Source organism: Opisthocomus hoazin, chromosome 3 (genome assembly GCF_030867145.1).
Source record: "Opisthocomus hoazin isolate bOpiHoa1 chromosome 3, bOpiHoa1.hap1, whole genome shotgun sequence".
In the NCBI taxonomy this organism is placed as follows: domain Eukaryota; kingdom Metazoa; phylum Chordata; class Aves; order Opisthocomiformes; family Opisthocomidae; genus Opisthocomus; species Opisthocomus hoazin.
In genome coordinates this window covers 19320413-19338106 of record NC_134416.1, presented here as the reverse complement: position 1 = coordinate 19338106, position 17694 = coordinate 19320413, and the positions used below count along the sequence as shown (strand labels likewise).

Genomic DNA, 17694 nt, shown 5'->3' with positions numbered 1-17694 from the left:
GGCAAGACTGAAGGTATCTAAACAACCGAGGTAGTCCCAGAGGTAAGAACAACTAACAATTACATTTACCTAGTTTTGAGCATTAACAATTAGGAGGTTCAAGGAGACAGTTTGGAATGTAAAGAACTAATAAATGAAATCTAGATCGTGCTACAATGATACATGTCAGGAATTATCCCTACCTCTTATTCTTCCATCAAAATGATGTTTACTTTTTCTAAGACTTCGATAAACCATGATGATGTTGAAGTTATGTGCAGAATAAGCCTTGTACAGTTTTGATTTACAGGCAAGGAAACAATAAAAGTGAATATATTACAAGTTTGGGAAAAAATTGATGAACTTCTGAATGTACTGAACTACAACAGACATTTTTAAAACCTCTGGGCTCCAAGCCAAGGTTTGCACACCCTACGCTAGTTTATTAGCAGCTTATATTCCCAAAAAATGTATTATTATAGGAAATCAATATAAAATAACTTCATGTCTGATATTTGGCCAATGTCACCATAATAAGCATTCTTGATACTCTATGTACAGTAGGTGTTTGTTCATAAAGTGTGAAATTACAAGTAGTAGGTAAATGGATGCATGCAGTTAAGAAAACAAGTGCATGCATATTTACACATGTACTAAGGACAGAATCACAGGTAAGCACCTACATATAATCTATTTAATAATATCAACTCAGTATTGATAATGATTAAAACTGTTGGCATTACTTTATAATAGGGTAATTGTTTTTCAGTTGAAAAACATTTTTAAACCAGCAATACCAAATAAGGCCACTATGATACAATATATTCATTATAAGGCCTGTTCCTCGAGTACCATCATTCCTTTCATTTTTTCCCTTCAACACTTACAGATGTTCATTTGTTATTATGATCAAATACATATTTAGGCATAAAAGAATAATAAGAGACGAGTAACAAAATATTTCTTTTCTGCAGTCTTTCAGCAAATAGTGTAGACATTATGCAGGAAGGCATAGTAAGGACATTAGAAACAGACAAATACCATTCTGATGTGGCAAGTAGAATAGCCACAGACATGCATGATGGGGGGGAGGGATATGTGTGCATGTGTGTATATGCAAATAGGATGCAGATTTTATTTTGTAACAGCTAAGGTCAAGTTAAGTTTATTAAAGGCAAGTGAGTGTCTGAAAGCTATACCATCTTTCCTAATAGCTGCAGTGTCTGGCTAGTTCCTCCTTGCAATGTTTGCCCAAGACCAGACTACCAGGGATCGCAAAGCACGAAGGATGCCCGTGTGGAGCTGATGTTCTCACAGTTGCAGTGCCCACTCTACTTCACTCTGGGTCGAAGAGCTGTTGTCTGATAATTCTAGGTGCCCTTATTTTACTCCCCTATTTTCAGACGCTCATTTCAGATAGCTCTGCTTTGGACAGGACAATAAGCACAGTATCTCGTAATGACGTGACTCAGGGTAATACCACTGCAACTGGCCTATCCAATATTCTTCTGCTAGCACGTCCTTGGAGTGACCCATTTTTCTTCTTTTCTGCACCACTAAACTTGCAGATCCTGTTCAACAGCTTACCTATCACAACCCTTCTGGAATTTCTGGTCAGCAGCTGCTGTCCTTTGAGACAAAATCTTCTGTTATTCTACATCATGATATCACATTTGACTCCATTAAAGAATATACTGCTCAAATAAGAATCATTACATTATTTAATGCACTAGCCCAGATGGGTAACCTCATGACGATTTATCACTCTACCTCTACATAAGTTTTTAGAAGTGATATTGTAGATATTTTCTAGATCAATAATAATAATTACTAGGATTGCCTCAGAGATTACCAGAAGGCTACTATCTACTAAAGACTTTTGTAATTTCTTGTTTTCATCTGGATTCAGCTAAACAAGTTAAATGCTTTCAAAATCCATTTAATATGAGATATGTTAATCAGAATAGCATTAGAGACTGAGACAATATTTCCAGAAATAATTATTTTTACTAATGAAAATTCTGTTCTTTCTAAAATAGTGAAGAATGCCATGGAAATTAAGTTACTAGCTTCTCACTCTTTCCTCTTGCGGCCTACTGTAGCCCTTGCATAATTTTACCAGGTCCATAAATTTGCTAGTTCGTATGAACTTTAACCAAATCCTCCACACTTATCACCATTTGTCAACTTTTCAGGCAAAGCTAATAGTGTCATTTTGTGTCACTTTCATTAATTTTCTTACTTTCTCTGTCATAGATCTTCAAATTATAAATGATATGGCCCTGAGAGGGAAAGAATGATAACTATTATACTCACAACTACAAAGGAAATGTTTTGCTAATATCCATCGAATTTTTATACACAATAGTTTATCAGATGTGCAGTACTTGTATGCATTTGTTCTTCAAAGAAAGTTTGTAGACCAGCATGTTTCATTACACCAGAATTTCAAATTTTAGGAAAGCATTATTTGATTTTTTTCTGCATACCTATACAGACTGGTGGGTTGGGCTGCCAGAAGTATCGATTTTCTACCTGAATGCAGGTTATTCTTTCATCTCCTTGCAGTTCATAGCCAGGGTCACACTGAAAAATTACAGTGTCTCCAGGTTCTCTCCCGTCGCCATTTCTAGTTCCATTCATGGGGACACCAGGATCACGGCAGGCAGTAGCTACAGAACCTAGCAGAGAAGGGAAAAATAAATGATTTGTTTTTAAAAGCCATATTATCAATCCATTTTTGCCCCATTAAATTTTTCTAATCCGAAGTTCTGCAAATCCAGAATTTTCCTACTCACTTCTAAAATTTTTAGAAATCATTCAAAAATCTGCTGGTTTTATGCTACTAATTTTTGCCACCTGCTTTAATTATTGAAAGTGTCTAATTTTTTGTTTAATCTTTACAAAAAAATAAAATCTGTGGAGTATTGCAATGTGTAAAAAAGAAAGTAGGAGAGTTCCTAGTACCCTGGACACTAAGCACTTGTAACTTAGAGGAATTTTTAATATGAATAGTGGAAAGAACAGATTAAGAACCTCAGTTTGTCCAATAAGCTATGCTTGTACACATCTTCAGTTCTCCACAATTCTACAGTTCTTAGACGTAAGTATGGTGTGACTTTTAGCAGTGAATTTGAAAGTGAATTTCACTGATCACTCATATCTGTACCCTTGCACTTGACATATATACCACGCTAAGCTTTTTTAATAATATTAAAGAAATCACCTACACAAAAAATACACATGGATTTAGTCTGAGAGAATATATATGCACCAAAATATGTAAACTTATGTGAAAAGCAAGCATTCACTCTATAAAGCTATGGAGCTTTTTACGGGGTTGACTTTCCACATAAGAAGTCCTGAGTAAAAAAATAAAAAACACAAAAAAAAACCCCACAAAAATCAATGATGACCAGAAGTTAAGGAAATTTTTCCTCCTTATTCCTCAAAGATTAAATAAATATTTGTTGAAAATATTAACTACTTCATAATAAATGAATGATGGGGGTTTTCTATATAATCATGCAAGTTTTTAAAATTTCTGCTTTAGACACAATGATCAGGACTTCTGTTTATATCTTTAAATAAGCTGATGGTTTTTAATTTAGAAAAAGTATTACTAAGAGATGGAATTATTAAATTTCAGTGCACTATGCTAGCATATCTTGCAAATGCTGCATGCAAGAGAATAAGATGCTGGAGCTAGATCACGCAGGAGTGAAACTTCATCAGATATGAACAGGTTCATGACGTTAATGCAGGTCAGAAGTGAAAATGAAATCCTTAAGGTAAACTTAGACTGAAGCAAGTAGTAAAACCAGTCATATAGTAACCTGCATTCCTCCCTGCTGAGAATACAGAACACACTGTATCTTTTGATTAGTATTGGCTGGTTAGAGCACTCCATATTGGAGAGAAACCGTGTTCTGCCCGCTTAAATACTTAATCTTGAATCTTGCCGTAATCCTTGAATCTTGCCGTAAGCAAGAGTAACACCCCTGTGCCTTACTTAAAACATGCCAAAATCAATTCTAGAAGAGTGGGAACTAATACTTGTAAACAGTCTTGAAGTGCTCAAGAGATGGTTGTTGCTATAAAATTTGCTGCGGGCTGTACATCATATTGTTTTTACTAGATTGTATCATTCTGCAAAAGAATCGTATAACGGCTGAAAAAGAAGGTAAAGAGCCACCCAGATCTATTTGGAATTCCTGATACAAGCTGTTTGGGTTTTTTTAATCACTTAGTAATAATTAGGCTAATTAACTTCATAATATGAGATACATATGCCAAACTAATAACCTTTTTCTTATTTGCCATACATAGTAGCCTTCCTGCATACTTGCATGTTTGTTCAACCTACTTCTTGCTCTTTTAGCTCTGTAGCCAAATTGGTGAAATATGGATTGGATAGATGGAGTATAAAATGGATGGAAAACAAGCTGGTCTGCCAGGCTCAAACAGAGCCTATGATCCAAAACCCAGGCTGCAGCTGATTATCAGCAATATTCTTCATGGGTGGATGTTGACTTCAATATTGTTCAACAGCTACATTAAAGATGGGCATGACTGGACTGAGTAAACTCTTAGCAAGTTTACAGACATTGGAGAATTAGCTGATATGCTGTAGTGTGGCAATGCTATTTAGGGAGATCTCAGTAGGGTGGAAAAAAGACCTGAAAGAGACCATGAAGTTCAAAAAAGGAAATGCAAAATCCTGCATCTTGGACAAACCAATGCCATGAAACAATTTGCTGGAAAGCAGCTTTGCACAAAAGGAATAGGGAAGACAGCAAATCTACTTGGAAGTATGCAGCAAAAGCACAAACAAAGGATTCAGAGGTTGCAAGAAGCTAAATTCCAACTACATAAAAGAAAAAAAACAATGGTTCACTACAAGGGTGGTCAAACACAAGAACAGTTTTTCCAGAGGAGTTTTGTTATCTCCAACCTTGGAGATATTCAAAACCCTAAGCAGCCTGATTTGTTTGACTCTTTTGTGACCATTGAGTTGGACTAGAGGTCTCCAGACGTCCATTCCAACCTAGATTATTCTGTGACTGTTGTTTAACTTTGCAAATTCATATTAAATACACACAGATTTCAATTAAAAGTAAAAAGACTGATTTAAGCCTGATTTTTGCACTGTAGCGCTAGAATGAAAACGGCAGGTTCTCTGCTCCCACAGTGGAAGTAGATAAATTGTTATTAAGTCTGGGTTTTAGGCTTTTAAGTATTCAATCTCTAAAAGTCTAATTCTTATTTTTCAGAGCTTGTTCAGCAATTTGCAAGGTTCTATTAAGAATATCAATTCTAATTGAAAGATTTATGAAACAGTCTGACAGACAAGGTGAGCTACTATTTTAGAACAAACCATGAATGTCATACAGAAATTCTCATAAGGCTGATAAAAAATAAATTAATGTATTCTTAATGAATAAAATGTAAGAAAGGGAAAGAACCCAGGGGCAGAATCTTGTTTCAGAGTTTCATAGCAGCCAAGCCATGTAAAAAATTTCCCCTCCCCAAACTTATCTGGATTTGTCTTGAGAGTACTCATATGAGCAGATTCATATGTTCTGAGCAGTTAAGATTAGAAGAGGGAGTATATTAAATGATCAGTTGACTAGCTGTACTTCACTGTACAGCTCCTACAGAGCTGCGGAAGCCATTAAACCAGCATTCAGTCATACCCAGAAAGAGTTTAAACACTGATCTGTCTACAAATTTCCTTGATGTGGAGTATAAAAACATTTTGATACACCTTTTTAATAATAACACACTAAAATACATTTAAAGAATAAATCAGATAATAAATGTTGTAAATTGATCATTCCTGCTTCAAAAATTGTATGTTCCTGCAGAGTCCAATGTTTTCTGACAGTTCATAAGCACAGGCAATTTGATATGCGACCGTAATGTCCTAAGAAGACAGCTCCATTTTCATGCAGGAAAGATACTTTGAAAAATGGCATTAAAAGTGTGACAGGGCAGTAATAGATGTCACTGATGCTGGGATCAATATAATAAATGTCTTGGGATATCTTGCTGTTAACAATGATTTCTAAATTTAGTTTTCTAATGCATGCCAAGTCTAATATCAGTAAAGAGTCTGAACTGCAATGCTGAGACAAAATTATTTCTTCATGTTGATTAATTTGTCCATGTCTTCTGGAGAGAAAAGAAAGAGGAAATTTATTTGTTTATTTGAAAATTAAGGAAAAAAAAAGGGTTTTTTTTTTCCTTTTTTTTCCCAAACCACACAATCAGGGCAGAGCTCTAAGCCTTCCAAATTTCAAGCTCTTCATAATGCACAGCATGTCAGAAAAAATTATTCTTAACCTGTTTAAATCAACATGTTCTTCTAAACTCCTATCACTTTAAGTAAAGGCTTTCTATAATTGCAGTCTTTCAAACTTGCATCAGCGTGAACCAATTCTGAGAGACAGCACCTTCAAAATTGAGCTGTCCCAGACTCCACCTTTACCTGTATGGACACAGCAGTCTCCCTGCATCTCCAATATCAGGTCAGCCTGGTATGTGCTATCTCGTATCCAACATTCTATACAACTTTTCCTCAAAAACAAAGAATAAAAGGACTACAGTGTTTTTATTCAGTCTTCTACTAACAGAAGCACTACTGAGATCAAATTTTTTGTCTATTTTTAACTACTGTTTCTACTGTAGATCTAACAGAGATTTAGGAGCATAGCCATCATAATTCTTAAGTAAATTCTATCCATAGAGTCTGTTGATTTTGCATGACTTCATAGATTCTATCAAAGTTTTTCAGTTAATATCTGAAGATTAAAAGGGGAAAATATTAAGACTAAGGCTCAGAATCAGAATTTCATTTGGGACAGTGCACTCCAACAAAAAGAGTTTAACATTTTGCAAAATCAGGGTTTTCTAGGTTGTCTAGGCAAGTTCTCTGTTTATCTAACTTTTAGCTACATCATCTTAAGCACTTATCTTTGGGTTTAATTCTTTTCAGATTCTGCAACAGTAAATAAGTGAGGAGGCGTAAAATAGGTCAGGTTTATTTTCCATGGGAAAAAACAAACTAACAAAAAGCCCCCCCAAAAAACCTCAAACAAACAAAAAACCCCCAAACACAGAAATTAGTAAACAGGGGTAGACCATAGTTCGAATCTGCTTTAATTTGAAGCAGAAAATAGAATACATATTGAAGTGGCTTCTCACATAGAACTTTCTGACTAGTTCAAGAGTCAATAGCTCAAGGCTTTCAATGCATAGGCCTAGCTGCAGTTTCTGTTTCAAATAATGCTTAAGAATTATAAATGAAATAAAAGTTTGGAAAGAAAATAGCTAAGTCATTAATATAAATTTCTGTTGCAGATCTTCCAAGAAGACCAGACAACAGATGAAATTCTTGAATGAATTTCTGGAAGAACAGAAGGTCCAAGTTGAATATCTAGAGCTGGGACAGCAAATTGGCTTGCTTCTCTTATTGCCGTATAGACTGTGAGGGATGATGGAGCAATACATGGTGTGGATCGTCAATAGTAACTTCCAAGTCACACACTCCAAGCCTTCTCAGAGCCCCAGCAGCAACCACCTTGACTATCCAAGTCTCTGGCATAGCCAGCAGGTCATTTTGCTGCCCACAGCCACAGGAATGGTACTTATCTTGCAGATAGCAGGGCACATCACCATGTCTCTATAACTCTCAGTGAACCTTTCTGAGTCTTATTTCCTTCTTAGACCAAGTACTGACTGAAAGAATCCTGTAGCAGCAAGCCTGGTACTGCACATCAGCAAGGGACACAGATGACTGAAGAAGGTTTATACACAGGAATAGGAAGGATAACACTTTTCTCCAGTATCTGTCTGTGGGAATTTCCTTGGCTGCCTCTGAAGTCACAGGGACCACAACTTGGGCAGAGCAAAGAAATGGGTGTGTAACACAAAATTTGAAATTTCTGACATCCCAACTGTCCTATGTACTTGTGTACAGTCTTTTTAAAAATGTAATTGTCAAAGATACATTTTGTGCATGCTATTGCCAACAGAAGGGTTAAGTCAAGTAGAGTGTTCTGTCCTGAAAAACAAGTTCACTAAGTGAGTTATGTATTTCTTGTGAATTTGTGCACCTGTGTAGTCCCTCAGTGGGGATTTCACTGGCTGTTCCCAGGCTCAAAGCAACAGGTAAGCCACAACTTGTAAAGCTGCATGAGAAGATGCACGCTGGAGACTGCTGGAAGGTCCTTTACAAGGTAATGGCTTTTATTTTTGCTTTTTTTGTTCTTTCACTGTTTCCCAGTGTATAACAAATAATATTCATATTTTGGTAATATTATCCTCATAATAAATAACCTGTAGGGTCTTTGTATGGTATTGTTCTCTTACACTTCTGTTGCATGATATGTGGGCACATGCACAGGCTCATGCATTCACATCCACACATACACTGAGTAAAAAGATTTCTGGGAGATCTTAACCTGCAAAAAAGCATTAGAGGTAACCTTTACTAGCAATCTTTTGAAGACATTTATTTCCAAAAAAAAACAATAGAAACAACAGTAACAATAGAAAGTAAAGACATGTCTGGTAACCCCAATGACATACTATGCTCTAGGTACACATATAACAAGTGGGAAACAGAATAGATCTGGGGAAAATGACTACCAAATTAGGCAATATAATCCAGGGATATGACTGGCTGCAGTCCATCCAGGAGCCAAGCTCCCTACAGCATAAGGCAGAAGGGTCTGTACAGGAGCCAAGCTCCCCGCAGTGTAGGTGCAAGGGGTCCATCCACAGGGCTGAGACCAGCACTCCTACAGCATTGCTCAGGAGCTTTGTGCTGAGCTGAAATGTGGCTCATGGCCAAGGGATAAGGAGGTTTCCAGAAAAGGATGCTCAGGGCTAGTAAAGCCTGTTTAGTGCACTCAGAACCCTGACACAGGGAAAGAGTATTTTTGTTAAGAAACTTTGGAAGAAACCACAAACAGATGAAGTTTTAAAAAGCTGGAATAATCCAAGTTTTAAAAAAATGTTTTACTGAATTTTCTGCTCTGAGAAAGACTTAATTAATTACTTAAATTACTGTGCATATAATTGGCTTCAAGGATCCCATTCTTAGCTACAAGCTAAGCACTTTATTTTCATAATTTTATTTGACATGTAGGAGAGTTAGGAGTCATTCTGGGTACAAAACCAAACCAAAACAAAAAAAGTAAATTTGGCCAGGGCCTTCAAATAAAAGAAAAAGAAACATCAGTCTGGCTTGTGTTTGTGTCTTTCTCCTGCCACAGATGCATGTTTTTTTTACTTAAAACCTTATATATATTTGACATGTAACAGAGCTCATGAAGAAATTCACTCCATACATAGTTTAATCTGTGTAGATTCTCCTGTTACATTTTCCAAGAAGGCTCAACAATAGAGGTAGTTCTGAAAGATATCACAAATCGTGGTGATCAGAGATGCCAAGTCCCATTTTACAAAATATTCATCACGTTGATTTTGTTTTGAATTGCACACATTTTATGAAATCTGGAGATTTATACTTCTGTGTTTCCAACAGCAATGGTTATATGACTAGTAATGTTAACTTTTAGAACATTTACCTAGTAACTCAAGTTGGAAAACACAGACTAATTGTCAAGGCGCATACTTAAATATGATTTAATTGCTATTGTATTCAGAATACATATTCAGATCATTTTATGCATTCTACTGATCATCCATGAAACATATTTAATAGCAGCTCTCCTGAGGCAGGGACAGGCAGCAGACCTGCCTTCAAAAGGTGTGCCCAGATAGAGTTACATAGCTAGTTCCAAGCACAGTCTGCAGTACACCCGCAGTCCACAATCAAACAGCAAAGAACTCCCCTACTGGCCAAGGTCCTACAAGGACCAGCAGCAAGAAGACACTTCCCTCAAAGCCTGAGGTGCCCTTGCGAAACCGATTCACCGCTCTGCGGACTGAAGAGGAAAGACCCATCACATCAGGACAGATGCTGGAGCTGAGTAAGGCAGCCCAATCTGCTTGCCGTGTAACAATCAGCACAACTAAGAATAGGCCATGGGTGATAATAGCAGGCGACTCTCTTCTGAGAGATACAGAGGCATCCGTTTCCCAAATTGATGCACCCTCTAAAGAAGCGTGCTTCTTACCAGGGGTTTGTATCAGGGGCATCACTGAGAGACTACAAAGCCTCGTACAGTCCACTGACTATTATCCACTGCTGTTGTTTCATGTGGGCACCAAAGATACAGCCATGAGCAGGCTGAGGAATACCAAGAAGGATTACAGAGCCTTGGGAGCAGCAGTGAGACACTCCGGAGCACAGACAGATTTCTCATCAGTCCTCCCAGTCGAAGGGAAGTGGTTTGAAAGGGCCAGTTGAAACTCACAAATCAACAAATGGTTACAGGACTGGTGCCACAGCCAGGGGTGTGGCTACTTAGACTATGGAAATCGCTTTGAGAATCCTGGTCTACTGGGGGCTGAGGGGGTCCATCTGCCAGAGAAAGGGAAAAGCATCTTCTGTCACAGCCTTGCCAAGCTGGTGAAGAGGGCTTTAAACTCAAGTTGCTGGTGAAGGCGAACCTCAGTCCATTCCACTGCTTGATGCCAGTGCCAGCAGTAGATGCCCAAAGCCTGGACAAGGATCACAGGTCAGCAGGAGAGCACCTGAAGGGCAGCACAAAGGAACTCCAGACAGTAGGTGAGCTTCACTGGGCACCCAACTTCAATGCCTCTATGCAAATACACCCAGCATGGGGAATAAACAAGAGGAGTTAGAGACATGAACATGCCTGCAAGGCTATGATCTCATTGACATCAAAGAGATGTGGTGGGATGGCTCCTATGACTGGAGTGCTGGAATGGAAGGTTACAGGCTGATAGGAAGGACAGGCAGGGAAGATGAGGAAGAAGTGTTGCTTTCTATGTCACTGACCAGCTGGAGTGCATAGAGCTGCACCTGGGGATGGGTGAGGAGCCAACTGAGAGCTTATGGGCATCAGAAACCAAGGAGGTTCCTGGACGTTGTTGATAACAACTTCCTTCTCCAAGTGATAGAGGAGACCACGACAAGAGGTGCTACGCTGGACCTGGTGCTCACAACCAAGGAGGGACTGGTGGGGAATGCGAAGCTCAAGGGCAGCCTGGACTGCAGAGACCATGAAATAGTGGAGTGCAAGATCCTTAAGGCAGTGAGGAGGGTGCACAGGAAGCTCTCCACCCTGGATGTCAGGAGAGCAGACTTTGGCCTCTTTGGGGACCTGCTTCGTACACTACCATGGGATTAAGCTATGGAAGGAAGAGGGGCCCAAAAAAGTTAGCTAATACTCAAGAATTACCTCCTCCAAGTGCAGGAGTGATGCATCCCAGCAAAGAGGAAGTTGGACAAAAACACCAGAAGGCCTGCATGGATCAACAAGGAACTCCTGGACAAACTCAGGCACAAAAAGGAAGCCTACAGAGGGTGGAAGCAAGGACAGGTAGCCTGGGAGGAATACAGAGAAACTGTCTGAGCAGCCAGGGACCAGGTTAGGAAAGCTAAAGCCCTGATAGAATTAAATCTGGCCAGGAATGTCAAGGGCAACAAGAAAAGCTTCTATAGGTACATGAGTGATATAAGGAAGACAAGGGAAAATGTGGACCCTCTCCATAAGGAAACAGGATTTCTGGTTACCCAGGATATGGAGAAGGCTGAGGTACTCAATGATTTTGCCTCAGTCTTCACGAGCAAGTGCTCCAGCCACATCGCCCAAGTCCCAGGTGGCAAAGGCAGGGACTGGGAGAATGATGAACCACCCACTGTAGGAGCAGGTAAGGTCTGAGACCATCTAAGGAACCTGAGGATGCGTGAGACCATGGGACCTCAGGAGGTGTATTCTCAGGTCCTGAGAGAACTGGCAGATGCCTTTGCTAAGCCACTATCCCTCATATTTGAGAAGTCGTGTCAGTGGGGTGAAGTTCCCACTGACTGGAAAAGGGGAAACATTACCCCCATTTTTAAAAAGTGTAAAAAGGAAGACCCAGGCAACTACAGGCCAGTCAGTCTCACTTCTGTGACTGACAAGATCCTGGAGAAGATCCTCCTGGAAACTACGCTAAGGCACATGGAAAATAAGGTGGTGACTGGGGACAGCCAACATGGCTTCACCAAGGGCAAATTGTGCCTGACAAATTTGGTGGCCTTCTAAGACGGGTTACAGCATCGATGGATAAGGGAAGAGCAACTGATGTCATCTGCCTTGACCTGTGCAAAGCATTTGACACTGTCCCGCACGACTTCCTTGTATCTAAATTGGAGAGACGTGGGTTTGGTGGATGGACCACTCAGTGAATAAGCAGCTGGCTGGATGGTGTCACTCAGAGAGTTGAGGTCAACAGCTCGATGTCCAGGTGGAGACCAGTGACGAGTGGCATTCCACAGGGGTCCATATTGGGACTGGTGCTGTTTAACATCTTTGCTGACAACACGGACAGTGCAACTGAGTGCACCCTCAGCAAGTTTGCCTATGATACCAAGCTGTGTGGTTCAGCCAATACACTGGATAGAGGGGATGCCATCCAGAAGGACACAGGCAGGCTTGAGACTTCGGCCTGTGCAGATCTCATGAAGATCAACAAGGCCAAGTGCAAGGTTCTGCACATAGTTTGGGGCAGTCCAAAGAAAAAAAAATAGACATGGATTGAGAGCAACCCTGAGGAGGATTTGGGGGTGTTGGTTTATGAGAAGCTACACGTGGCTTGGCAATGTGTGGTCACAGCCCAGAAGGCCAACTGTCTCCTGGGCAGCATCAAAAGCAGTGTGGCCAGCAGGTTGAGGGAGGTGATTCTGCCCCTCTACTCTGCTCTGGTGAGACCTCACCTGGAGTCCTGCATCCAGCTCTGGAGACCTTGGCACAAGAAGGACATGGACCTGTTGGAGAGGGTCCAGAGGAGGGCCACAAAAATGATGCGAGAGATGGAACAGCTCTTCTATGAGGAAAGACTGAGAGAGCTGGAGCTGTTCAGCCTGGAGAAGAGAAGGCTGCGTGGACACCTTATAGCAGCCTTGCAGTACCTGAAGGGGGCCTACAAGAAAGCCGGAGAAAGACTTTTTATGAGGGCATGGAGTAATAGGACAAGGGGTAATGGCTTTAAACTGAAAGAGGGGAGATTTCGTTCTGATACAAGAAAGAAATTCTTTACTGTGAGGATGGTGGGGCACTGGAACTTGTTGCCTAGAGAAGCTGTGGATGCCCCCTTCCTGGAAATGTTTAAGGCCAGGCTGGATGGTGCTTTGAGCAACCTGGTCTAGCTGAAGGTGTCCCTGAACGTGGCAGGTGGGGTTGAAACTAGAAGATCTTTAAGGTCCCTTCTAACCCAAATGATTCTATGAATCTATGATTCTATGAATTATTAACTCAACTTTTATAGTCTTGTTTTCATTGCAACCTAGTATAGTCTCACTTTTTTTTTTGAGGGATCAAGTTCTTTCCTGTGGGACTTTATCTGATTTTATTGTCAGATATATTTTATTTCTTAGGGAAACAGACACAGGTTTAATAAGATAGCCTAATTTTCTTTTTTCTTATTGTCCTTGTTTTTATCTATTTACATTAGTTATGAAAATGTATTTTGTTAAAACCATCTGAAGTACTACAGTGTTCTTATCATGTCTTATTGGACAACCTTATGAGAAATTTTTTCTCAGTTCATAAGTAGATCTCTTTTTCCAAAAATATGAACTCAACAGTTCTGAACATCTATTATCCCTAAGCGTTTGCTCATAGCTTTGGTACCCAGGCCCAAATAAATTAATTGACATACGGTTTCAGATAATTACTGGAACTTCACAGAAAATGGATACTGTGACAATATGTAATCATGCTGGCAATGTCTTCCAGCTGTGGAGAAGTGTTTTGAAAATCTTTATTTCATTTAGATTGTGTGTTTGGGGAGTTGGATTTTTTTGAACTATAAGGGGTTTTAAGCTTTTTATACCATATCTATCTTTATTTCAGATGGCATATTTCTTTATATGTGTGTATGAATACAGGAAAGTAGAACTAGCTTCTCGGAAAGAAGCAATCACTAGTATCTTGGACCACAGAAAAGGGCTACTCATGCACTGAAAAATCTTACCACTGATCACCCAGTTTTTAATACCTTTTCTACTGAAAAAGTCATTAAGATGATCTGAGTGAAAATACATCTGTTTAATTTTATTCTTTACAGAATAGTGTTCAACCTGATCTGCTGCAACTGTGAAGGATATAGTTGTGAAACAGAGAACAGCACTGCTGGTTTGCCTTGTCCTTGGTTTTGCACTGTGGGTGAACTGAAATCCTCTGAACAGAGGGGGAGGATAATTCTATCTGTATCACAAACTGTATATTCGTATTACAGGCTTATAGTTTCAAAACCCTGCTAATATTTTGGGAGTTCTTAAAGACAGGGCCCAATTTGGAGCTCCTAACACCTGGTAAAGTAAGAAGGTGTTTAATCTGACTGAAGTATTCAGTTTTTGTTGACCTTTTGCTTTAAATGTTTTTTTCACTGACATTGAATAGTTTGGCTTTGATACAAAATTGGCCTCACTGTTTGGTAACATTCTGTCCACACACTTGAATGTCATTACTCTGATCTTTGTTAAGATAACTAAAATTTTGATTTAGGAAAGCATTATATTATGGTCACTTGTAAAAAGTTACAGAACACTGTCAGAAAACAGCTTCTGTTTTCTTTAGTCTCATTATACAGATTACTCCTTCCCAAGACAACTACAGGAATATAAAGAAAACTATAAATCGATTCTTATTTTAATTTTCTTTTGAAATGTTTTAAAATTTCGCTGTGTAAATAAATTATAACTCAGACTTCTTGTCTAAATATGTCAAGCCAGTAACTGAAGTTACAAGTCCACAAAAAATTTTTCCACAGTCACAGAAGACTGAAAGATGCACATCCCTGCAGTGAAGTGTCTTTGCTACATCTGTCTTTCATGAGATCAGACAGCTTACTGAAATGCTTTTAAGAAAAAATAAATATTTCTATGGCAATAAAATGGCAGCAAGAATGTTCCTTCAATTTAACTATGTCACAAACCACCCAGCCCTAGCCAGGAATGGGGTAACAGGGAAAGTAAGGACAATGAGCTGACAAACTTGAATTAACCTCCATGTTAAGAACTACTCTCGGAACTGAAGTTAGAAAATGTATATAGGATGTGAAAATCTATATATAGGATTTGAAAGAATTAACGCTTGAGAAAGAGGCTCTGGATTCCACTAGTGGAAGCTTTTCAGAAGGCAGCAAAATGAGTTACAGAACATGAAAAAGTATCACTGATGGAATGTAAATTTAGTTTGAAATGCCTTCAAGGAATTTCACTTAAATATATTTCGGCTGTTGTCCCAAAATATTACTTCTCTCTAGATACCTTTTTGTGATATGTTCATTCTGTTACAAGCTAGTAATAAAACTTCCAAAACACTTTTTCTTATGATATGAATTACATACAATAGAAAATGCACTTCAGTTATGCTCATTGACTGAGAATGAGAGATGCATAAGTGAGTGGAGGATACGACCCTGGAGAAACAGAAGATAAATCTCAAAATAGTTGTCACTCCTGTACATTTATGCATTCTGCTGTAATCTGAGTGTAGAAAAAGGGTAACGGTCTTGAAGATGTATCTGTACTTGCAGAAGAGAGCCCATTGTTCATACGTGTGTGTATACATGTGTGTGTGCATGCACTCATATGTGTGCCTGTGTTCATATCTATAAAGGATGAGATACTAAAAATGACAAACAGAAAACCCATCTCTAAAGTAGCATTAACACAATACCAGAATTTATCAATGAAAACAGAGCAGAATAAATATGTCACCTCATTTATTTACCCTTGGAAAATGATTTCCCCAGTCATGCAACTTAATTTCAATTCCATGCTGTTTTCTTCTGCGTTTTGTACCAAATATTTAACAAGATACCTTTTTGGAGAATACTGAAAAAACAGCCCATTACTACTTACAAAACATATTGTAAGATGATATTTCAGTGAGGCAGGATGAACTTCACTTAAAGGTGCAAAATTAGCAAAGGACATACATTGATGTTTTTTTTCTTTTAAGATAAAAATATAGCTTTACAACAAATATGTAAGTCGGGACCAATTCTTTCCATAACAAAGTCAGAAATATTGTCATTGATTTCAATCGTTCCCAGCACTACATTTATCTGTGAGTGAACACAGATGATTATAAAAAAAAGAATTTAACTTCATCAACTTACTTGAAAACTGTATGGCGAATCCAGATTTACTGATATAAAAATCTGTGTCAAACTGGATAGTTACGATGTTGAGAGTACTGTGTATGCCTTCAGGAACAAGGGATCCACTAATTTCTTTGAGTAACATCTCATTCTCAGGTGGACCATCCCAAACTCTTAGAATGTCATGGGATGCCTCAGTATCAAAAGCAAGAAACTGGAGGCTGTAAGAATACAATTATTTCATTATCAGCTTTCATATTACTCAACAACATATCTTTAGCAACAAAACTAAATGAAAAAAGCAAATAAATTTTGATTTCCAAGAGTGTTTTTCCATAATGTTTCACGTCTTTATCACTGGGTGCATAAAAACCCAATACAGAAATGTACTTGAAACAAAAATTCTTTTGCAATTAACAATTTTTTTGCCTACCATGAAGTAAATATATTGGTTCAGCAATTCAAATAATCTATAAGTATCGACATAAATTTTTCAAAAAATATTTTTTTTCTTAAGACAACATTACGTACGGCATTCCAATCAAGACAAATTAAATAGAACTGTAAACTCATGCAGTTAGCCATACAGTGTGAATAAATGTGTAACTAAAAAGAACTACTGAAATATAAGTTTTTTTTAAAAAATGTTGACTCTTCCACTAAACAATTCTGCTGATTCCAGCACTTTTTACTTTGTACATACTCGATCTTGTAACTTTGGCATTAAATTAGCATTCAAATCACATAATTTTTAAACAGATTTCCAGTTAACAGTTTTCATTTATATATATGTTTGAATATAGAAATATGTGATTTAAAAAAAAAAAATCACCAGCGTTTCACAACATTATAATCAATTTTAAAGCTTTATCTTCATCAGACAATGTCTATTAAAAAACACGGTTTCAACAGAAACCTATATATTCAATCTTAGAATGGCCAAAATACTGGCTTTGACCTGCATCCTAAATCTTATATCTTAGATGCCTTCTTTCCCCACTGTACAGGTAAGATTTGGTTATTATATAATCAAAAAGATTTTTCATAAATTTAAGGTTTGTTTTCAGTACCTGACAATATTTCCTGGATCTACTTCAATCACCCACATGCAACGCAGATTGTTGTCATAAGGAAAAGGATATCCAGGAGATAAGATTCTTCCTGATGATTCTCCTTTGAAACGGCCTCCACATTCAGCTGATAAAAAACAACGTTACACTATGCGTTACTTTTAATTCATTACAGATAGTCTCCCATCTAATCATCTGAGCAATCCATTTATACATCTACTCCCTTGTTGAATAAGTAACACAAATAACCTGACTGTGCCCTAAGAATGTAACACAAGATACAAGAATTGAAATGCCTTGGGAAAGGAACCTGTAAAAGTGGTTTTCTTTGAATATTTTTTGTATTTTCCTTTGGCACCTGTGTTTTTCTAATAGTTTATAACACATCATA

The 17694-nt window shown here is 38.2% G+C and overlaps 1 protein-coding gene across 4 annotated transcripts in view; it reads right to left on the bottom strand.

Annotated features, from left to right (window-relative positions):
- Nucleotides 1-17694, bottom strand: part of CSMD3 (CUB and Sushi multiple domains 3) — a 767725-nt gene that overhangs the window by 232364 nt on the left and 517667 nt on the right. For all 4 annotated transcript variants that reach the window (XM_075415663.1, XM_075415665.1, XM_075415666.1 and 1 more), the window contains 3 exons: nt 17304-17430; nt 16252-16454; nt 2469-2660 (listed from right to left, as the gene is read on the bottom strand). In XM_075415663.1, the coding sequence (XP_075271778.1) occupies nt 2469-2660; nt 16252-16454; nt 17304-17430 (522 nt within the window). The remainder of the gene's footprint in view (nt 1-2468; nt 2661-16251; nt 16455-17303; nt 17431-17694) is intronic.